General features: G+C 34.6%; 1 protein-coding gene across 1 annotated transcript in view; it reads left to right on the forward strand.

Moving 5' to 3' along the window:
* The first annotated feature begins 269 nt into the window (after positions 1-269).
* Positions 270-24,565, forward strand: part of LOC127862368 (FAS-associated factor 1-like) — a 32,377-nt gene continuing 8,081 nt past the window's right edge. Inside the window, exons 1-10 of the mRNA XM_052401458.1 lie at positions 270-360; positions 13,569-13,637; positions 15,705-16,020; positions 16,915-17,006; positions 18,987-19,087; positions 20,296-20,491; positions 21,546-21,635; positions 22,830-22,953; positions 23,598-23,661; positions 24,309-24,390. Of these exons, the coding sequence (XP_052257418.1) occupies positions 325-360; positions 13,569-13,637; positions 15,705-16,020; positions 16,915-17,006; positions 18,987-19,087; positions 20,296-20,491; positions 21,546-21,635; positions 22,830-22,953; positions 23,598-23,661; positions 24,309-24,390 (1,170 nt within the window). The 5' untranslated portion in view covers positions 270-324. The remainder of the gene's footprint in view (positions 361-13,568; positions 13,638-15,704; positions 16,021-16,914; positions 17,007-18,986; positions 19,088-20,295; positions 20,492-21,545; positions 21,636-22,829; positions 22,954-23,597; positions 23,662-24,308; positions 24,391-24,565) is intronic.

Below are 24,565 nucleotides of genomic sequence, written 5' to 3' on the forward strand. Positions count from 1 at the left end.
TCCACAGGGTCTACATGTGTGTATAGCGGTATTTAATGTATACAGATTTATTAATGTATGGTCACATTATACTTATCTATACGTTAATGAGACGACCCTCAGAATCGAAAATCTTATCCGATTACAATGACGTTAAATCTTCTTGCAAACAAAGTGTACGGTATGAGGGTGTGACTCAAACCACGAGTACTTTCACTGCCCACTTGAATGGAGTTTGTGATGAAGCAGTTTGTTGGGATTCAAAACGAAAATAGCAAAAGTTAACTTATTGGTGTGTAGCCTTTTTAATTTCGAAGTGTTCCGAATACGGAAAAGACGTCAACAATGGCAGAAAGAGAGCAAATTTTAGCTGATTTTCAGGTAATGTTTTAGTAATGTACTGGTTCATTAAAAGTGAAAACAACTAAAATACCAACTTATGAACTATCTATTAACCCATTTGTATAGTCGGCCTCAAAGATTATTTTCGTATTTTTATAAAATTTACGTGATTCGCACGCGGTGTCTTACTACACAAACAAGTGAATCAGCTGTTCTTGTCATGACACATTTACTGTCTTACTACGTCTTAGAAATGACCCTTCATTATTGGATTTTCGTATTTTAAATATTGTTTATCAGTTATGTTCATGATACCCAAACTAAAATGAGCATTTCCGTCTTTACAAGTGTAGACATCTTTGATTTTTCATTTTTGGATTAAAATTTAATTACAACTTGAGTTGTTTTGACATAATTTTTGTTAAGCAACTCAAAGGGCCATCAATAATTCCAACCAATGAAGTGATGTAAAACTACACCTGTGTTGTTTTCATTGATTTCTTATAATTGAAACCATGATAACAGATTTGTAAATGTAAACATACTTTTAGATCATTTAACATTCTATTACTGTTTACAATGCTGTCCAGTAATCTTGCGCAGTTAAGGGTCAATTGGTTTAAAAATCTGTTATTTTATAAATTGACAACATAATATCTAAATTTATTATGAAAATAAGAAGTTCATGTGCTTATTAACACAAAAATATCTGATAAATTAAGTGAAGAACTGTCCGATTTGATTTCAAAACAAACATGACTCACCTCATTTTCAAACTATCACAGTGTCCGGTAATCTTGCGCACTTGGTGAAGTGACCTCATTTAGGCAAAAATGTAGACATATGGCGTCCAATTTGGGACAAAAAACATTCCAGGAAATTATTAAAAAAATAAGTCTGTAAAACCATTAAAATTTAATGTGGATTTTTCGGTTTCTTTGATGATGGTGGTGGCATTCTGTTGACTGTAGCAAACAAAACAATTAAAATGTAAAATGATTGATTTTTAGCGTTTAAAACATGTTTATGCATAACAGGTTTAATTTTACCACGATAATGCTTACATAGTTTACAGAAAAATATCAAAACAAGGCCATTGAGCATGCGGATATAATACCAATGTGGTTTGACAGAATGGCGGGATATGATGACCATGTCGTCTGATGCGCTATGTTTTCAATGGCCAAAAAATACCATAACTGATTGGATATTGTAAAATGGAATGCTAAATTACACGTTGGATTTATGAATTCTTAATTTAAACTATGAAATCATTAAAGACTGCATGGAATTTGTGATTCATTTCGAGTTTATCATAAGTAGGTCAGTGTTTACGTTATCACATGTACAATTTATAGGGATGACGCAATCCGTGTTAAAATGTTATGATCGAATTTTATTTTGCATGGAATACGTACCTTTTAAATCCGTTAATTCTTTAAAATGTGAAATTCCATCTTTCATCACTAAAGAAATCCATTCATCATCTGCAAAATTCACAACTGCTGATTACCGGACGCGCAAGATTACCGGATTCAACTGTATACATGTTGGGTTAGTGCCTAACATATAATTTATTAGTGTCAACACAACATACTAAATTTAAATTACATAATTTGTAGTGTTGCAACAATATACCGATATTGCAATATGCAATCCGCATATTGTATTGCGATACAATTTTCATCATGCTGGTACAAAAATTCAAAAAAAATTAATCCACATTTCATCCAAAAAAGCCATCCAAAATTAGTGCTGCAACAATATATTGGTGTATATCGCAATCCGCATATTGTATTGCGATACGATTTTCATCATACCGGTACGAAAATTCTACAAATAATAATCCACATTTCGTCCAGAAAAGCCATCCGAAATAATGATATCAAGTTAAACAAAACGAATCAGTGTTTAGTAAAAAATTAATTGTTACGTAAAAATAGCTTCTAAAATGTCTATTATACGGAGTAGGGTTGTTACATGTGAGTACGCAAGATCTGCTTTTGCATGTCATACTGGTAAATTTAAGATGAAGCTTGTGAAAATACGGAGAAAAAAAATTTTTATTACATAATTAAAATGTAAATTGATTTTATTATCAACAGAAGTAATTATGATAAAAAGTCTCCTTTTATAATAGTTCTAAAAATGGCAGACGAAACGAACGCCGCCTTCATAGACAATTCCAAGGGAAAAAGTGTTGTTTGGGCATATTTTAGTCTAAAAGGGAGAGACAAACGAATGAGATCGAGGAAGGGGAGGATATTGTAAGCGTTGTAAGGATAGTGTCAAATGTAGTGGCCGAACCTCTAATATGTTCTCACACTTCAGGGGTTTTTCTGCTACCGGTATGTAAAAAAGGCCGTAAAACGGACCCGATCACAAAGTAAACGGACCCGATCCCAAACCAAAATTATATTAACAAAATCCCAATTTCCAAAAAAAATTATTATTTAATTTTTTTAGCAAGATGTGTCTTATGACTTATGATTATTAGACTCGATATCTCAATAATTTTTTTTAAACAACCTACAAAATATATAACTATAACTTATATGATTTTTTCCCAAAGTGCCATTAAAAGACCTGTTGTGTCAATATTTGTTCATATAAAAAAAGTCCCAATTTTGTCATTTGTGTCGATACAAAATTCTCAAATTTGCAAATTTGCCACTTTTATTGATTAAACAAATCCCAATTTAACCAGACTCCTTTTCCCAAAATGGCTGGAAAACCTTCTTTACTTAGAGCAGCACCACAAAATTTTCCTCCCTAAATCTCAGGGAAAAGGTAAACAAACATGCGGAAGTACACAATGTAGCATCATGACGCAAGTTACATGAACAACACAAAATGACAATACTAATCTTTCATAAAAAAATGCCTTGTAAAGCCAAAAAAGAGTTACCGGTAATTGTGTTTATAAAGGATTTTTTTAAAAAAGGCTAGAATTGCCAATTGGATATAACAAGAACCTAAACATACAATACAAAGCTGCATGGTGAGTTATAATTCTGGTACAAGTTACATGTAGCAAAATATTGCAATACGGGTTTTTTGAACTGACAATACATTGTATATTGCAATACGTGTTTTAGCGTATTGTTGCAGCACTAGGTAGTACATCTACATTTATTTATTTACTAGAAAAAAATACTACAAAAACTCAATATCTTAAGTGATTTAATGTAAATATATTCATGACAGGTGCTCTACTATACAGGAAGAGAACAAAAATACTATTTATTGTACAATATAAATAAACCGTTTAGGTCTGTTGAAAGCATTCATGGTATATTTACACAGATTTACAAACAGTTTTGTAACTTTTTGATTTACATAAACATATCAATTTGACCATACTAGGGAAGTGTTATATTATCTTTGTGTAACTAACATGTCAGAAAGTATTTTTTTTAAATTATATTTTTTCCCAAATGACTGCACACAAATTACCTTACTGAAGGTTTACAAAAAATATTTCAACATTTAACTTAATTTCTTATCGAGCAAATAGAAAAACAATATGGTCAAATAATTAATTAGCAAAAATAGAAATACACCAATTTCCCAATGAATATTCATGATAAAAACAAAGTTTTCTCCAATCCAAAGGGCTCCAACCCCATTCTCAAAATTGTGAAACAAAAACAGTGCATGTTATTTATTGTCCCCTACCGGTGAAACCAGAGGGGACTTATGGTTTTCACTCAGTCTGTCACACTTTTCTGGATCCTGCGATAACTTAAAATGTTCTTCATATTTTTTTCATGCAACTTGAAATATGGATACATGTGGATGGCAATATGGAGATTATACACATCATTTCATTTTGTTCCTACTTCAAAAATTCTGGTTGCTATGGCAACAAAACTAAAAAATAATATTTTTCTTTTACTGACAATGGTGGAGTTTCACCGGTAGGGGACCATATTGCTTGACAATCTCTTGTTTTGTAATGTCACAATATATGGGACAAAATGAAATTGCCCGGGTGTACTTTGTCCAGGGTTTTCCATGGAAATCCATGGAAAATATGAGGCTGGAGTATTCGGACTAAGTTTCCAGCCTTTTCCAGCGTCAATATTTAAAAAAAAAAGGGTGGAAAATTGTCCATGGTATGTGGAAATAGCCTGGAATAGTTTCCATGGTTTCCAGGCTCCCTGGAATAATTACCATGGAACAATTTCCAGGGTTTTCCAGCCAGCATGGAATAAATACCGTCCGAATACTCCATGTAATCTGGAAAACCATGGATTTTTTTCCAGGGTTTTCCAGATTACATGGAGTATTCGGACGGTATTTTTTCCATGCTGGCTGGAAAACCCTGGAAAATGTTCCAGGGTTTTTCCATGTTTAATATTCCATGGATGCCTGGTATAACATGGAAAATTGTCCAGCGTTTACCATGGTCACTGAATAGAAAAAGAAATTTCTGGTCTAAAAACAATATTCATGTATTAAATGAATACAATACTCACAGCTTAAATAAATCATAATTTAAGGTAAGATTAAAACAAAACAAAAAATCAACATAATGCCTTAGTTTTTTCGATGTATTATTTTGTTCACAATTCATCAAAATATAACATCAGATTACAAATTGTGTTACATTTATTTAACAAATTATTCAGATCAAACAAGTGTTGTTTAATACATGCTTACAAAGCCTCTAGGTCCATTATCATAAATCAGGCCCTTACATAACAGAACAGGCGCTACTTTAAAAGTTAAAAAGTATAATGCAACCTTCACAACATGTATTCAAAGTAACAAAATACAAGCAAGTCAAGTAATATACAGTAACAATTCATGAACCCTGTACAAACAATATACAAGAAACAAAATGAACAATTTAAGTTATTTTAGCTGCTTCATGTATGTCACAATATATGTAGCTGCCCATGAGCACCATGGTACTATTTTTCTCAGCTACTTTCACTTTAATGCAATTTAGGGGTTTAATTTCATTAATATACTTTTATATAATTTTATTGTTCAAAGAAATTCAGAACATAATGCATGTACATGTATTACTTTCCAAGTGACAATTTAAAATATAATTGCTAGTCTAAAACTTGTGTAGGCAGCATAGTAAATTATAAGTACCCAGGTGGGATAAAAATTACAGTTTTTAAAAACTTTTTTGTTAATTAGCTGGGCTTCAGTAGGTCGTGGATCTTTTATAGAACTTGAACTGCTGTTATACTGTACGGCTCCTGCATGATCTCTGAAAGAAAAACAAATCAAACAATATTACAAGAAAGTCATAAATTTTTTACATTCATCTGTGAAAGTAAATGTGCAGCAATCATATGATTGAATATCTATACTTCAATGCTCATTCATATTTTAATCTATTTTAGATATTTCATATCACTGCTCAATTAGGTACATCTGGCTTTTTTGTATTTGAGCGAACATTTACGATCGTAAGTAGTTAACAATTATTTCTTTTCCATTTACTGAAATTTATTCTCTTAAAGTTTGCAAGCCGGCTTTAATCTACTTGCAAACAGGCAACCACACAGGAAAACTGAGACTTTCAAGTGAATAAATTTGTGATTTAACTTATATTTTTATATGACTCTCTTTTATTTTGAAATTTATATTGTTGTTTTCTTAAATTCCCCAAAACGGGGTACACTAGCATGTATCTGGAAACTCAAACATATATAGGAATTTTATATTCAGATATTGCTATATGAAAGTTATGCTAGTTTGCTAATTCATATAAAAATAACCTGTAATTGAAACTAGACCAAAATAGTGGATACCAAAAAGACAAAATACTTTCAGGTGGTTAACACTAAATTTCTTATATGAGCCCGGGGCATAACAATATTTACCATGAATTTGTGGCCATGTTAGTCCTCTTGGTAAATGCGCCAAAAGAGCCGCTTTGCTGTCTTGGGTTATTTCCCTGCCAAACTCTGCAGTATCTACCATAAACTGGTCAGCTACAGTTAAAGCACATAATGAAAATGTATATAGAAAATAATTAAAGTATTGTTTTAAATATTTAGTAAAATGGTCTTTAAATAATAACTTACAATGAAGTTAATACATCACAAAGCATAGCATAACAAAATTTGTTGGTATGATTAGTTAAAATTTATTATTGCTATCATTAGAATGATGTGTAATTCTATTGGTATGAAAATGCACAGTGAAACCTAACAAACAATGCTATTGGTTTAATTAATTTATTTATAAACATTAACAGCATTAATGAGCATTGAGTTCTCATCATGCACAGCACATAACTCCCTTAGCCTCAGTTCCCTAGCCATGCATTATAAACTTCCGATACTACATTCAAGCTTATTAACATCTCCACATAGGACTTCCTTTATCAAGCTGCAAACTGCACTTAGTGAAAATGTGTGTGACAGCTGCTTTAAACTTCTATAATTGCCATACTTTTACCTTAAATATCAAATGAAAAAGGTCTACAATGATGACATAAGAAGAATAAATTTAAAGGAATATTTAGAAATAATGAAAAGCACAAACCTTCAGTTGTTGTTCTATTCCTAGACAGACTTCTGAAACACTTGTATGCATCACTTTTTAACAACATTTCATGTCACTTTCCAAATGATATCCATGCATTATCATTTTAAGAAATTCTTGTTAATGGAAAAACTCATTAACTCTACTGTTTGTGAAATTACATTAACGTCATTTTAACAACAAGTTTCACCTGCATATTTTCTACAATACGCCTACTCCAGAATTTCAATCTAACAGGTAATCTTCTGTATTTGAACTCAGCCAATCAGAAAAGGCTGTGATATTTTATAACCAATAGATTAGCCGCAGACATATCTGACTCACACACAGGCTTATCAGATAGTTTGTGAATTGCAAACCTGGACTGTAGTTAAATATTGAGTGTGTATACACCTTGAACAGGGTTAAGGAACTTAAACTTGTAGACATTGCTTTGAAAGTTACTACTATTACTTCTACTACTAGTACTAGTACTACTACTACTACTACTTCTGCAAAACTACTACTACTATTACAACAGTCACAACAACAACAACAACTACTACTACTACTACTACTACTACTACTACTACTACTACTACTACTACTACTACTACTACTACTACTGCTGCTACTTCTACTACTACTACTACTACTACTACTACTACTACTACTACTACTACTACTACTACTACTACTACTACTTCTACTACTACTACTTCTACTACTGCTGCTGCTACTACTGCTACTACTACTACTACTGCTTCAACTACTACTACTGCTGCTGCTACTGCTGCTGCTGCTACTACTCCTGCTGCTGCTACTATTACTACTGCTACTGCTGCTGCTGCTACAACTACAACTCCTGCTGCAGGGACTACTACTACTACTGCTGCTGTTACTACTACTACTTCTACTACTACTACTACTACTACTACTACTACTACTACTACTACTACTACTACTACAACTTCAACTACTTCTGCTACTACTACTGCTACTACTACTGCTACTGATGCTGCTGATGCTGCTACTGCTACTACTGCTGCTGCTGCTACTTCTACTACTAATACTACTACAACTTCTACTACTACTACTACTACTGCTGCTGCTGCTACTGCTACTACTACTACTACTTCTACTACTACTACTGCTGCTGCTGCTAATGCTACTTCCTTAACTACTACTACTACTGCTGCTACTAGTATTGTTATTATTATTTATACTTCTATTGCTACCATTACTGCTACTATTCCTCTAAATGCTAAAACAACAACACAATAATAACTGCTACTACTGCTACTGTCACTTAAATTTGCACCAATAGTATAATTATCAGTAGTTTAACTGCTCGTACAACTTATACAACAACCACTTTTACTTCTACTCCTACAACATATTCTACTGCCAGCACCAGCATTACTACTTCTACTACTACTACTACATGTGTACAACTACTATAACTACTACTATTTCTGCCCAAACTATGCACATTGTTTTTGTTTTATTCATATGTTGTGTAAGTTGTTGAACTCTGATTTACTTTGAATAAAATGTGTTGCATTTTTATAAGTTATTTTCTCATCTTATAAAGTCTAAGTTTTTTCCAGGGTCAGTTAAAAATGTTAGAGTCTTTTCCATGCTTAAACAATTCTATGTTCCACTTTCCATGCTATCTGGAAATATTTTCCATGGTTATCCAGCCTAAATTTAGCGTTTTCCATTCCTTTTCCATGCTTTTCCATCCAAGGCTGGAAAATGCTTGGAAAAAGTCCACGTTTCATGGACATTTCTAGAACAAAACCCTGGAAAACCCTGGAAACTGTTTCAAATTCCAGGGATTTCCATGGAATTCCATGTTATACCATGGATTTCCAGCCTAAGTTCCATGATTACCCTGGACAATGTACACCCGGGTGATCTTTAACATAAATGTTCATGCAAAAAGTGCAATATCTGTTTCAATGTTGAATTCTGTTATTGTCATGATGGTCTGTTTCTGTTTTAAGAGTTGAAATGATACTGTAAAGTTTGAAGAATTCAATGGGTTATTTCAACTTATTTGAGGAGAACCTTATCAAGATAATGTTCATAACTTTTTAAGCAATTTGTATAAATTAATGTACATCAATTTCTACTGTCATTGACAAAAGTATACTTTTACTTTTGAAATTGATCTAACAGACTTTATTTGAAATCATGATAAATAATCTTAAATTGCTTAGGCCTAAAAAAATGTGGTTTGGTTCACCCGATCCTACCTAGGAAAATGCAAGGACCATAAAGTTTTTATTGGCCATGCCGACCCTAAACTTTTTACCGTTTTCCGGTAGGATAAATATCAAAGCAATATCGACTTAGCCGAAAATTGTGAGAGCCGATTTATGATCCTCTGTCAATTACGTCATGTATCTCTTTACCCACCTACATGTAAAGCCAGCCTTATGGCGGATCGTCGTTGTAATGGAAAATCGATATTGGCCAATGAGAGCGCACGCTTTGAATGAGCAAAAACACTTAAGTGTCAAACTTTATTTCATATTTAAGAAAAATGGTGAATGTTTGTGTTTCTGAAATTCTTGAGCACTTTTATCATATTTACTAGAATTTGCTTTAAAACTGGAATATACGGGATTATCGGGTAATGAGTAGCGACGGGAAAAATAGTAAGTATATGCAGTAATAGATAGAAAGTATGGTTGATACGGATGTATTAAGGAATCGATCGAGATGGGATTATGAGTATCTATACGGGAAATACACTACACGATAATGGGAACACTTTTCTATGGTATACATAGAGGTTTTATGTGAAAACCATCAGCATAGAATGACTTTTAAAAACAGGCACCTTGTCTGGAGAAAATAAGAAAATAAAATAAAAAATCGACCTACCCTACATAGAAATTTGTTCAATGTTACCCGAACCTCAACATTTTTTTTTAGGTCTTAGTACAATCTTCATCTTCATATGATGTTATTTGTGCTGTTCAATATTTTAAGCCAGTATTTCATAATCGTTCTTCTGTGTCTAGTGATATAAAAATGGTACGTCCAAGCTTTTTCTTAGTAAGCCATTGAACATTAAAGTTGCTTTACTTTAAGAACAGATTTCCAAATTGTTTGTGTTTTTTTTTCTATTTTTTAAGATTTACCAAATCCCATACTTCACAAGTCAACCATACCTATAACAGATCCAACAAATGGGGTTTAATACATGTAGTACTCATTAGAGTAATCAGAGCCTTCAGATCTTTACCGGAATGGTTTCACAATAAAGTATGCAGCAACTTGTGTCGTAAAAAAATAGATATAAATACATGTTACTCTTCTCAGGGTTAACTTGTTGTCCCCTTGAATGACAGTTATTTTGCAAAAGATTTCAACTATGCTGGATAACTGATGGTGTTCTTTTTCATGGTAACCATTATTATCGTCTGTAAACAATATAAAAATAAATTTTAGATAGTCTATTGATACGCCACTATTGACATGATTAAGAAATATTTCTAAATCTTCAAATGAGACACAAAATAATATCAGGGAAATAATCTAGCCTTGTTTTAAATAAATCGACATTTTAAAGTATTGACAATATGAATTACACCCTTTATGCATGAGTGTATTTTTATGCCCCCCTTCGAAGAAGAGGGGGTATATTGCTTTGCACATGTCGGTCGGTCTGTCGGTCCGTCCACCAGGTGGTTTCCGGATGATAACTCAAGAACGCTTGGGCTCAGGATCATGAAACTTCATAGGTACATTGATCATGACTCGCAGATGACCCCTATTGATTTTCAGGTCACAAGGTCAAGGTCACGGTGACCCGAAATAGTAAAATGGTTTCCGGATGATAACTTAAGAACGCTTATGCCTAGGATCATGAAACTTGATAGGTAGATTGATCATGACAACTTGATAGGTAGATTGATCATGACTCGCAGTTGACCCCTATTGATTTTCAGGTCACTATATCAAAGGTCAAGGTGACCTGAAATAGTAAAATGGTTTCCGGATGATAACTCAAGAACGCTGATGGCTACAATCATAAAACTTCATAGGTACATTGATTATGACTCGCAGATGACCCCTATTGATTTTTAGGTCTCTGGGTCAAAGGTCAAGGTCATGGTGACCCGAAATAGTAAAATGGTTTCCGGATGATAACTCAAGAACGCTTATGCCTAAGATAATGAAACTTCATAGGTACATTGATCATGACTCGCAGATGACCCCTATCGATTTTGAGGTCACTAGGACAAAGGTCAAGTTCAAGGTGATCTGAAATAGTAAAATGGTTTCCGGATGATAACTAAAGAACGCTCATGTCTAGGATCATGAAACTTGATAGGTAGATTGATCATGACTCGCAGATGACCCCTATTGATTTTCAGGTCACTAGGTCAAAGGTCAAGGTCAAGGTGACCCAAAATAGTAAAATGGTTTCCGGATGATAACTCAAGAACGCTTATGGCTAGGATCATGAAACTTCATAAGTACATTGATCATGACTGGCAGATGACCCCTATTGATTTTCAGGTCACTAGGTCAAAGGTCAAGGTCACAGTGACAAAAAACATATTCACTCAATGGCTGTCACTACAACGGAGAGCCCATATGGGGGGCATGCATGTTTTACAAACAGCCCTTGTTTAATACATTTCTTTCAATATGCGTATTGCTGAACCTCATAAACCACATTGAAATAATATGAACCATGGACCATTCCTAGTCCTGGATGAAATTGAAAGTAGAAATTGTATTGACCCAAGATTTGAATAAGAAAACAATGTCATATTTAATTACAAATAAAGTGAGTAAAATCAGTATAAATGTACATTCATTTATATTTTTCGTTTAAAGAAAGTATGTTCTTAGCAAAAATCCTGTTTAGGGGTTAAGTGTGGTCTATGATTAGCCTGCGTGGACAGCACAGGCTAATCTGGGATGACACTTTTAACACTCTCATTAAATCCCCGCAGCTTATAATTTTTTCAAAGTAAAACTCAAATGAACCTGAAGTTATTGAAAATTTCATACAGCAGGTGCGCTTGTTATGTGAGCCTTGAACTTTGCATGTATAATCAATAAATTATGCAGTTATTAAAATATTTGTCTACATTTTTTTGGCTTCATTACCTTAATTCACAATGATGTCTTAGGCTGCACAGAACAGGTCAGTTCCTTTGTATCTCAGGTGAGTGACTTTGGGCCTTTAAGGCCACTTTTGTAAAGTTTGCTTGCAACAAGTACATATCTCTGTACATGTAACTACTGTACTACAGATATTCAGTTGAAACCTTGTACATGTCTTTGGGATCATCATGTGAGGTCACCAATTAAGGTCCATAATTCTATGCTGCAATTTGAAGAATTGTGCCCTTAATGTACTTTTTGTATTGAGGAAATTAGGTAAAGACTTGTGTGCAACAACTCTGACTACCCTAGCTGACATACTTGCAGATTTAGCATGAGATTGAATTACTGGCCATTTCGGTTAAGGTCAACCTCACTGTTGCTTAAAATACATGTACATAAAAAGTTTGCTCTAAATAAATTTAGTAAGGATCTAGATATTGTGCTGAGATTGTTTGTGTAGGTAGGTTACAGGCTGATCTTGCGAGGGTTTGCATTTTGGGCTGATGGGGTCAAGGTCACTGTTACAAAAAATTGAAAACGTGTTTATGGGCTTGATAACTTTAGTTTGGATGGAGGTATTATGCAGAAATTGTGTTTGTAGGTAGCTTACATACAGGCCTAGGGTTGGATTGCATTTCGGGCCAGTTAGGTCAAGGTCATTGTTACTTAAAAAAAGAACAATGGTGTCTGCTTAGTTATTGAGTATTGCGCTGTATTTTTGTGTAGGTACATGTAGCTAACATGCAGATCTCACTTTGAAACTTATCTTAAATTCAACTAATTTAATTGATAAATAGTTGAAAATCTTGTTTTGGCATGATTATATTTCTTGTTTTAATTTGTTCATTTTCAGCTTTTATTCTTTAACTAGATTTTCTACAGATATTCAACTTTAAATATGTCTTTGTAAATGAACATTATACAGTCAACTCGCCAATAGGGGGTCACGCCATTAGGGGGTCACTATTGTGTATTTCATGAAAAAGTATAATCAAATTATTAAAAAAATGTTGAATAGTGTGTCCCTTGGATAAATGTACAATCTTACAAATTTTTGAAAAGTTGCTCCTACTTTTGATCTGACAGGGGAGATAATGCTGTAAAAAGTGATCCTTTATTGGCGATAGTGAGTGATTTTGTGTACATCATTTTATAATCGGTAATGTTTATTTATTTTCAATTAAAACTTTTTAATCTGAAATATGGTTAAATGACAGCGTTATAAACTGTTTATTTTATAGTTTTTGTGATCATATGATATTTTTTAATTGTCTTACTTTCATTGGTCATTTTTGCAAAAAATTAGCAGTGTACTGCGGCAAAATAATACTACAGAAACATGATATAATAGCATTTATTTTTACGTCTTGTCATATATACACAAAAGCCAAAAGGACAAAATTCTAATGGAATTATTTAATATTAAACGTTTTTTGGCATGTGATTCTCCATTGGCAAATTGATAGTATTATTAAAGCAAATGAATGGTGAAGTGCATACCTTGTGAGAGCTCTCTTTATTCATTGGTTATAAAAATACGACTTTTTGGCAATTCATGAAGATTTTTTTGTCTGTATGGCTTTGAATATAATTTTGTCATCAATATTTTTCAGGCATGTACACAGCTTGATGACATAGAGACATGCATCGCAATTCTGGACCAGAATGATTGGAATTTAATGGTAAACATGTTATGTTTTGATTAGTTCGCTTAGAAAGCAGGGTTAACTCTGCCATTTGCCAAAGAAGTTAATGGCTAAATGTCAAGTGCATTTATGTTATTATGCCCCCTTTGAAGAAGAGGGGTTATATTGTTTTGCTGGATGTCTGTGGGTAGACCAGTTTGTGTCCGATCAATAACTTGTCAACAAATTTACCTATTGGCTTGATACTTACTATGTGCATTGGCCTTGGACAGTAGATGACCCCTATTAAAATTGAGGTCACTAGGGCAAAGGTTAAGGTCATAGTCACAATAAGTGTTAAAATAGTTTCCAATCAATAACTTGTCAACAAATTGACCGATTGGCTTAATGATTCACATGTGCATTGGCCTTGTACGGTAGATGACCCCTATTGAATAAATTGGGGTCACTAGGTCAAAAGTCAAGGTCTCACTCACAATAAGTGTGAAAATCATTTCCCATCAATGATCAATAACTCATCAACGAATTTACCGATTGGCTTGATACTTCCTAAGTGCATTGGCCTTAGACAGTAGATGACCCCTTTTGAAATTGGGGTCACTAGGTCAAAGGTCACTGTCACAATAAGTGTGAACATTGTTTCGGATCAAAAACTGTTCAAAGAATTGACCGTTTGGCTTGATACTTCACATGTGCATTGGCCTTGGACAGTAGATGACCCCTATATTAAATTGAGGTCACTAGGTCAAGGTCACCATGACATTAAGTGTTAAATTGGTTTCCATTCAATATATGATCAAAGGATTGAGTGATGGGTGTCAAGGCCCTGTTGGGGGGGGCAGGGCCCTCAATCTATCATTCGGCGGCAGTCCCCCACCTGAATTATATTCTCATGATTATTATATCTCAATTCTATTTCAATTTAATCTTTTCAAGCATGCTAAATTATGAAAAATGCAATGAGTATAGTGCAAACATATACAAATGAAATAATGAGAGAGTAAGTAAAAAAAGCCCTCAAAAAGGGAAACGCCGCGAAAATTCCCCCTCCTAAGGGCTGCGGACTCCTTCCCCCAAAGTAGTGTGAGGGCCCTGGGGGAGGGGGGGGGGGGCATCTGTCTCCGACAGTGGAGCTTTTGTTAGTCTAATATTAATTTAATGATAGCAGTACATGTATTTGAGCATGAACATTAAATATAGCACAAGATTTACACTTCCTGTTGCAGAATCTGTCAAGCTATTTGAAGAGAATATGAATGTGGTCTGTAATTTTATTGGTTATCAGGTAGCTCACCTCATACTTTCTACAGCCATTGGCCAATTTGCCATGGTGTATCATGTATTGATAGCAGTATATAATCATGGGTTAAAACTAAGATTATTTATCTCGTGGCTTTTCTCCACCTATACAGTTATACCCCCACAAACGAAGTTTAGGGGGTTATATAGGAGTGAGCTTGTTGGTCGGTCCTTATTAAGTGTCCGCTCTCTTATTCAAGTTGTTTTCATCCGATCTTCACCAAACTTGGTCAGATGTTGTATCTAGATGATGTCTAGGTCAAGTTCGAATATTGGTCATGCGGGGTCAAAAACTAGGTCACATGGTCACTTAGTGCGTTTAAACATTGAGCATGGTGTCCGCTCTCTAATTCAAGCAGTTTTCATCCGAGCTTCACCAAACTTGGTCAGAATTTGTATCTAGATGATGGCTAGGCCAAGTTGGAACATGGGTCATGGCAGGTCGAAAACTAGGCCACGCGGTCACTTAGTGCGTTTTAAACATTAGGCATGGTGTCCGCTGTTTTTTGTGAAGACAACATGCAAAATATTCTCTGTCAATGCTGCGATGGGGGTATTCGTCACGCCTGTGACAAAGCTCTACTTATATCCGTTAAAAGGCATCATCTCCTCTAAAAATGTCTTAGGAAACATGCAATTTTCCTAAAAGTAATCTTACCCCAAGAGTTAATATGTTTTCTCTTTATAATTTGGCTCCACCAATCCCCAGTATGATGCCATGTGACCGCCAAAGGACTAATAGCAGAATCTCCAAAGATGTGGTAAAAAGCCCTAAGGCTGAAAATAAAATCCCAATAATTACAGCTAGCCGTGCAGACAGTTATGGGAGGGGCAGATTCCCCCACAGGGCCTGAGATGGTACAACCCCCTTTACCAAAACCTCCCACAGAGGACCAGTTCTTCAGCTCTGGGATATTCAGCGACCCAGTACCATGGCGATCTGAGAATGTCATCGACTCGGCTGCAAGTTTTGACCCCGGATCAGCCTCAGGGGTGGGGCTTGGAACGTCCTCTGGGGCAGGAGTGAGTAGCAGGGGATATGATAAACGGATGCTGCACTTCAATGTGGAGTACAGGGACAGAAAGATAGATGTATTTATCCAGGATACGGAATGTGTTGGTATGTTGCTTTTGTACTTCAATTTTTAGCTCGGCTGTTTTCAGAGAAATCTCTAGGTATTGTCATAGCCAGCTCGTTGTGTCATCCGCCTTCTGCATCGTGCTAAAACCTTGACATTTTGCTCTAAAATCAAAGTGCTTCCACTTGCAACTTTGAAACTGTATATGTAGATGCACCTTGATGAGTTCTACAGGCCACATCCATTTTTGGGTCACTAGGTCAAAGGTCCAGGTCACTGTGACCTCTAAAAAAAATAATTCTGACAAGCTTTCTTTTATTCAAAATTGCACCCGCAGCCGAACGTTGGCATTCGTTATGCAGTGCTCTTGTTTAAATATTCTATCCTTGTTTTAGGGTGGACAACTACGCTGACATAAAATCTTTTCTGAAAAAATTAGAATTTGGCCTTCCTGTTGTGGTTTTTCCAAAAATATGCAAGGAGCACAAAATAATTTAAATCCTCACGTTTTATTAGACTGTGATTTTAAATAATGAAGGTCAAGTAATGTTGTTTTTTTATCGTTGATGTTAATATAATTGATGGTAGCCAAGACAGGGGGATATCTTTTGATTGTCAAAAGAGGCACTCGAGTGACTCTTTTTGAGGTGTCAGTATAAAATGCATTGTGGGATTAATTAGTTGCATTCATGTCAAGGCTTTGCAAACAGCCTTTGGATAAACAATAAAGAATTATATTTCATTAATATTATTTCTTAAATATAATGTACTTACCTATAATATTATTTTCTTGTTACTTTTGAACATGGCAGATATAAATTAGTTGCATCGAAATGATTAAGAGCAGATTATTTGCTGAAGTAAAAAATGTCCACAAAATGCAATATTTTCAACCAAAGCATAGAATTGCTCATTGTTGAAATGTGTGTTTTCAGCTCAGATCAAAGAGATTCTCAGCAATGAACTTGGAGTTCCTGTCATCAGACAAGAACTGAAGGGCTGGGCCAACAGAAAAGTCACAGATAACGTAAGAAACTTGTTGTAGTCTGTTTTTGTGATGCAGGGTTCGACATTAACTTTTTTTACAGCCAGACCATCGGACCAGCTCCTCTTAAAATGTACTAGCCCGAATCTAATGTCTACTAGACCATAAATGACATAGCAAATAAACAGAATTGTGTCGTGTAACTGTTTAATCAGGTTTTATCAGAACATAATTAGTGAACACAAGAAAGTTATTTTGATGCACAGAGTAAAAAATAAAATAAAACTATTTAACAACATAAATTGTTTGTTGTAATTTCACTGTTTATCACCAGTTAAACAAATGATGTCTGTACAGCAGGTGACATTTATTAAACGTTCTCAAATTCTGGCCTCCTTGACCGCTGTGCTCTATGCTACCACAGCTCCTATGCCCTTTTCCATCATAATCTGTGTCAGTTTTACCGTCGGATTCATCTTTATTAACTTATTTGTTGGACGAAAATCCAATCTTGAACAAAGTCACTCTTTAAATTTCATTCTCTCGTCTGCTACGCCAAAATGTTTACATTGACGATACCGATTTTCGATTGAAGTCGTAAAAACATGATGTAAAGTTCTACGACACTGCAGAAAATCATTAACTATTTCAGTGCTGGAACCGAATTTTGAAGGTCTTTGCAAACAGTTTGGATCCAGATGAGACGCCACAAAACGTGGCGTCTCATCTGGATCCAAACTGTTTGCTATTATGATAGTTATCTTTGAAAAAAAATGAAGAAAATGCTAATTTGAGAAATTCAGCAGACAACATTTTAGCAGACTACAAATTTCCCAGCATGCAAAGTGTTAATATTCATGACAACTTTATCAATGGAAACAAGCTATTTCTGCGGGAAGCTCTCCTTCGCGTCTAAAAATAGTGATGAATCATGTGAATGCTCCGCGTTTATTTATATACGCTAGTTTTGTTCTGATGTAAATAATGGATACAATAGTTATTTTACACATAAAGAGAAAAAGGTTTTCGATTAGTTATAGTTATATGAATCAGTATATATTTTGTATATACGACCAGTCGGACAAGCTAGCCCACAGTTTTACTAGCCCGACCACTGATCTTACTAGACAATGTCTGTCGGACGTGCCTTAGTGTCGAACCCTGTGATGTTAACTTTAGCTTGAATTAGATATCTGTTAATCATAATATCTGATAGGAAATCCTCACATGTAATATAAACCTAAAAATTAAAGTTATAATTCTTGAAAATATGTCAGTAATTTAAGTGTTTAAGCATTTAATACTCTGTTTGTGAGATTAATATTTATACTCCATAACTTTTTTTGGTTGCATGTTATTGAACGAAAGTTATCAGTTTGCATATTTTACGTGCCCTTAAACTTAGCAATATTCATAGAAGAAGCATAAAATGGCCTGAGTTTGTAAAGAAAAATTCTATGTTTCTTAACTGATTGAATTGAAACTCAAAAGAAGTCATCACAATGAAGTATATGTGGATAAGATACATAGTTTATGTCCAGTGATCCTTATTTTCTTTAGTTATGTGCGCCATATGTTCCTGAATAATGTGTCCTTGAACTTACATGTAGTTATTTTTATGGCACAATCATGAAATGTTTATTGAACAACTTTTTTCTCAAACGATTAAATTTAAACTTAAAATATTTCATCATCTTGAAGTTAAGGTGTGCAAGACGCAATTTTAACGGACAGTGATCCACTTATTCTTGAGTTATGTGCGTTTGAAATCAGCCATTTCACAAGCATAAAATGTTCTCAGTTTGTGGAGAAAACATCTTTCACATTTCTGAAGTGCATTAATTGAATATCCGGCAGTCATCCACATGTCTCTGAGTAATGCGCCCTTGAATCTATCCATAGGCATTGCTGCTATAGCTGTGACAAAGCGATTGTTGGTATTTTTAGTCACATGTGTGACAAACCGTAAGTTTACACCAGAAATTGAACTGTATGCTTTTGACACATGATTGGTTGCTACAGATTGTTCTTCGAGACCTGCATCTGCCAAAAGAGAACAACCTGTTCCTGTTGACCCCTGACCTTCATAGCACAGCAGAGACATCTGCAGGCACCTCTGCCAGGTATTGTGTGGCGAGTGCTTTCTATAAATCATAGGCCAGTATGCCATTAAAAGACTTGTCAATGTTCTGCAAAATCATTAATATCAATATTAGCCTGAAATGTAGTATTTATTTCAAATAATGAAATGCAATCTGATATTAAAATTCCTGGTTTGCCAATATTATGTGTATATTTTTAATAAAACAGAGATATTGATTAATCTTATAGCTGATTTTGTGTTTTGTAATGACCCATATTGTAATCAAGTAATCAGTCATCTGTATTAATTAAGCATTTAGCCTTTTTTATGAAATAAAACCTGTCATGAAATTGTAGCAGTGGGACTATAATTATTTTTAACTTCCCGCACTTGTTTATTGCCATCTTAAATCAATGATTCATCTTATGAAAATACAATTGGTTGTAATTCATAACTGTTTATTGTGTTTTTATGCCCCCGGATCAAATGATCGGGGGGTATATTGTTTTTGGCCTGTCTGTCTGTCATTGTGTGTGTGTGTCCCAAAACTTAAACCTTGCTCATAAAATGAAAACTCTTTTGTTCTTTAAACTTCATATGTGCATGCATCTCATTAAGATCTACAAGCAAACATGGTTTTAGGTTACTAGGTCAAAGGTCAAGGTTTTTGTTTCTAAAATAGCTGCTGTGCGGCTTCAAATCGCAAAAGGGGCATTGTGTTTCACAAACAAGGCTCTTGTTATTGTAAATCTCGAATAATGTAATATTAAAATAGTGCATGTGTGATGGATACAATTAACAAATCACATTTGATTTCAACTCTTTTGTACTGACAAGAATAAACAAAGGTTGATTTTTTGTATCAGCCAAATTAGTTTTATCCTATAAATGTTGGTTAATAATAAAATATTCTATGTATGTTGTTGTTGAATAAATGAGCATGAAAAACTTTCTTTATAAATTAATATGAGCCAGTCTGTGGGAAAACTTGGCTCAATGCATTTACGTAAAGTGTCATCCCATATTAGCCTGTGCAGTCCATTCAGGCTAATCAGTGGCAAAACTTTACACCTTTTAATTTTTTTGTTGTTGAGAAGAGACTTTCTTTAAACGGAAAATACCATAAAAGTGCACAGTGTCATACATGATTCGCCTGTGTGTACTGCATAGGCTAACCTGTGATGACATCTTTTGCACATGCATTAAGCCCCGTATTCCCAGATCACAACTCATTTGTATTTCATTCAGCCTTAGTGACAATCTGTCCCGCTCCTACAACCTGAAGATCACTATCAAAGAGGACCCGAGCCGGTACAGACAACTCAGTCTGCAGTTTGTGGGCACCAAGACAGTAGAGGAGGTAAAACAAGATGTGTTCAACGTGTGCGACATACCCGCCAGGCATCAAGTGTGGACAGGATGGCCGGAGAACACAACGAACTCTGTAAGTAAATGCCCTTTGCTGTGTTGTTGTGACACCTGAGACAGCAGTAAATCTTTACAAAAAATAACAGAAGTATTTTGGTAATGCTGACAAAGAAGATATATTTGTACAAGCATATTTGACCAAATGTGACAACTTACTGAAACTTAAGCTGGAATACCAAAAACAAGTTACGGGTCAGCCCAAAGAGTCTGGATCTATAGAGTGAGCGGCAACAAACAACTTGTTAGGCCTTACATATAGATCTGGGCCAGTATTCACAAAGCTCCAAAGGAAAATCTTGAATGAACTTATTTTCATGCCCTTGTTAGGGTGGCATATAGCAGTTGAACTGGCTGTCAGTATGTCTGTCTGTAAGTCTGTTTTACTTCTGCAATATTGAAGATAGCATCTTGATATTTGGCATGCTTGTGTACATGTATCTCATGAAGCTGCACATTTTGAGTGGTGAAAGGTCAAGGTCATCCATCAAGGTCAAAGGTCAAATATATTGCTTCAAAGCAGCTCAGTAGGGGGCATTGTGTTTCTGACAAACGCATCTCTTGTTCTTATTGAAATGCAATACTTTTTGCTTAAAAAAATACAGTATTCACAGTTTTTCTCGTAACTGCATAAGGTGTGTAAAGAGACAAAAATAGCCTCTGTTTAAGGAATTGTATGTCCTTTTATTTGCTAAGGTTTTGTGAATTCATGGCCTGAATGTATGTTGGCTGTTGTCCGTCCGGTGCCACGTCTGATTTGTAGAGTTCTTGTTTAAATTATTGTTAATTATAGGTGGTAAAGTATGTTTATCCTATTTTCCCACTAACTTATCTGTGACAATTGTTAATGACTCTATGCTATGAACATAATCCAAATACACGTAGCAACAGGGATAAAATATTTTTCTTACTGTTGCAAAATCGGTTTGAAACCTTTTTGCTATTGAGTAGCACCCTTTAACCATAATTGGTATTGTTTCTGGAAAATCTGTAGGGCATTGACAAGATATATGACATTTGTATTTTTAACCATGATTCCATGTTATGTAATGATTACATGTTCTATTTTACAGAGGCAGATAGGTTCACTGGGCCTGTCCTATCCAAGTCATGTCCTGGAGCTGACCAAGTCGAATCTGGCCTCAAAACCAAGGACTGCTCAGGTAGAAGTCTCACCTTTTCAATTTTGTTATGAATGGTAATGCAATTGACCATCTGTTTTGTCTGTCTGGCCTAGCAGGTTAAAGTATCTTGAATGATTTCCCTACAATATCTTGAGTTGTACCAATGTTTTTTTATCAGTAATTTTCCAATGTGTTTCGAATACCTGTCCATGATTTTAGTTGTGTTGAATTGCTATGAATTTTAATGACATTTAACAGTTTGTTTTGTCTGTTTTACCTAGCAGGTTACAGACTTTTAAATACTTATCCCAAAGTTTGCTTAAAATTGTTAAATAAATCATTTCTTGAGTTGTACAAGTTTGTTTTTGTCATATTTGTGCCTTAATTTTCCCGATTCCCAATTTTAAATAGTATATACTATACATCTATTATTTTTGTCATTATAAAATTTGGTAGATACTTAAATTTGTTGATTTCTGGGAATAAAACAAAACACATAAAAACACTTTGTGCGGTTATTTTCCCATGTGTTTCTAATACCTGTTCATGATAAATTGCTGTGGGTAGAGGAAGTCACTTGCAGGAGGTGGGCCATGTTTATCACATTCCAATTTAACTATTACATTGTATTAGGCCATAGTAATTAGCCCTTTTGTATTTCATTTCCAAATATCTAGCACATTGTTATGAAGTGATAGTAAACAAATCGACAGGACTAAATGACAGTAATCAAATGTTTGAAGCCAATTGTCTATAAGTCTAATGTAAGTACAATCATGGCCATGCTAAGGACAATCTTATCTTTATCGGCACCAATTAGAGAAGGGGCAAATATTATTGGTTAAATTAATGTAAGCATAGTTTTTATGGTCTATTTTTGCATAAAAAGCTATACAGCAAGTACGATTTAACAAATTTTAATTATTACAATAAAATTAAGATACAAGTCAATCTATTGCATTAGTTGTTGATCGCAAATCCTCATCTTAAAATTGCATATATTGCCAAGTGTTGGCTGTTTAAATTACATGATCCCTTGAAAACCTGTGTTTTTAAAGAAAATCATAAAGTTTCATTCATGTTCATTTACAAAGCCCAATTATTGTTTAAAGGGCACTTACTGAAAGCATCTTTGTGCAAATATTTAATATTCCATAAAAAAAATCATAATTACTAGTAAACCTGATTCCATCAGATTTCATCAATTTAATATGCATTTTTGCTCACATACAGGAGGTTGCTATGGAGATACAGATCAGCGACGATGATGACGACCTCCATGAGCTCACGCCTGGATTTGACGACATGTTTCCCTTGCATGAGGACCACTATACTAGCAGAAAGCAGTCACCGCTTAGTATGCATCTACCTGTCATATCATACATAACAATTGCATTCCAAATAACACAATCCATAAGCTTAAACCTGTTTGTATAAGGCCAATTCTGGGAAAACAGGGCTTAATACATGTCAACAAGTGTCTGATTTGCCTGTGTAGTCCACACAGGCTAATGAAAGACAACACTTTTCGCCCTCACTGGGGTCTGTTTAGAAGCTAACTCTTTTAAACAAAACATTTCATAGAAGCTGAAAGTGTTGTCCCTGATGTGCCTTTGCGGATTGCACAGGGTCATTGTTACACATTTTGATTAATTATGCCATATTTTCTAAAGATTCTACCATTTATCAATGGATTTGCACCCATCCATATTCAGGGGATATCAATTCAACAAATTAACTTTTGTTAAAATAATACATTGACTTTTTTTTAAATAATAAATATAAAACACATGTATATTATGGCTTTTAGAGATTAATTTTATCATTGTAATAACAAAACAATTCATTCTAAGCTCATGTTTGAATAAAGTGCTCAATGTGAGCTATTATAATCACTGATGCGCAGGCTGGTCTGGAGCTTCTCTGGCCACATATGGCATAAGACCTATTTTCTCATTACGCAACTCATATTATGGAGACTATGGTGGACTACATTTTCAGTTCCCGAGACAGTCAAGGATGAGACCGAGGCCCTGGAACATTTCACCAGGGAGTTCCGTGATAGGTAGGAACTTGTGGAAACTAGGAAATGATAAGAACGCACAATCTTGCCATGTGTGGAACTTAAACTCTGTATAAGCATGAGGGCTTGAGGGCTCATGTACATGTAGAAATGTAGTTGGTAATGATAAATTATATCATAATTATATATTTTAAAACTTGACAATTATAATGTTCAATATTAAGTGTGTGTGCTTTGGTAAAAGTGTAAACAACCTAACATTAAAATCAGCCTTTTACACTCTTTACATCTGTAGGTACAACTTGAAAGAAACTGCTTGTATTGTTTTTTTACTGTGAAAACATGTACATTGGTACATAAAGACTGTTCTACTATATTTTTGGACATATATGTATATGATTTAAATGCTCATGACCTGTTTTCATGCACATATATTTTGGTGAGTTGTATAGCGCTGACTTAGTAACATGACTTTGAGTTGCAGTTATGGGTTATGTTTTTTTTTGTACACAAGTGCTACTATATCCAGTAAGATATGTATATTAATTAATATCCAAAGATGTATTAATACTATACAATGTCAGGAAATGTTTTTTCCCTTGCTTGAATTTCCTTGACATAATCTTCAACTTTTCTAATTGTTTTGTGTTAAAAAGTTGTTTCTCATACCTGTGTTGTTACCATGCCAGGTATGGGGAGTGTCACCCTGTGTTCTATGTTGGAAGTCTGGACAATGCCATCAGGGATGCACTTCTGTGCAGTGCCAAAGAGGTACCACACTTGGAATAAATATGAGCCAATCTTTGGGAAAACTGGTCTTAATGCATGTGCATTAAGTTTGTTCCCAGATTAGCCTGTGTAGTCTGCACAGGTTATACAGGGACAAAACTTTCGACTTTTATGGATTTGTTCTCTAAAGGCAGTCTCTTCTGAACGAACATCTAGT

The sequence above is a fragment of the Dreissena polymorpha genome, chromosome 16 (genome assembly GCF_020536995.1).
Source record: "Dreissena polymorpha isolate Duluth1 chromosome 16, UMN_Dpol_1.0, whole genome shotgun sequence".
NCBI classification, from domain to species: Eukaryota; Metazoa; Mollusca; class Bivalvia; order Myida; family Dreissenidae; genus Dreissena; species Dreissena polymorpha.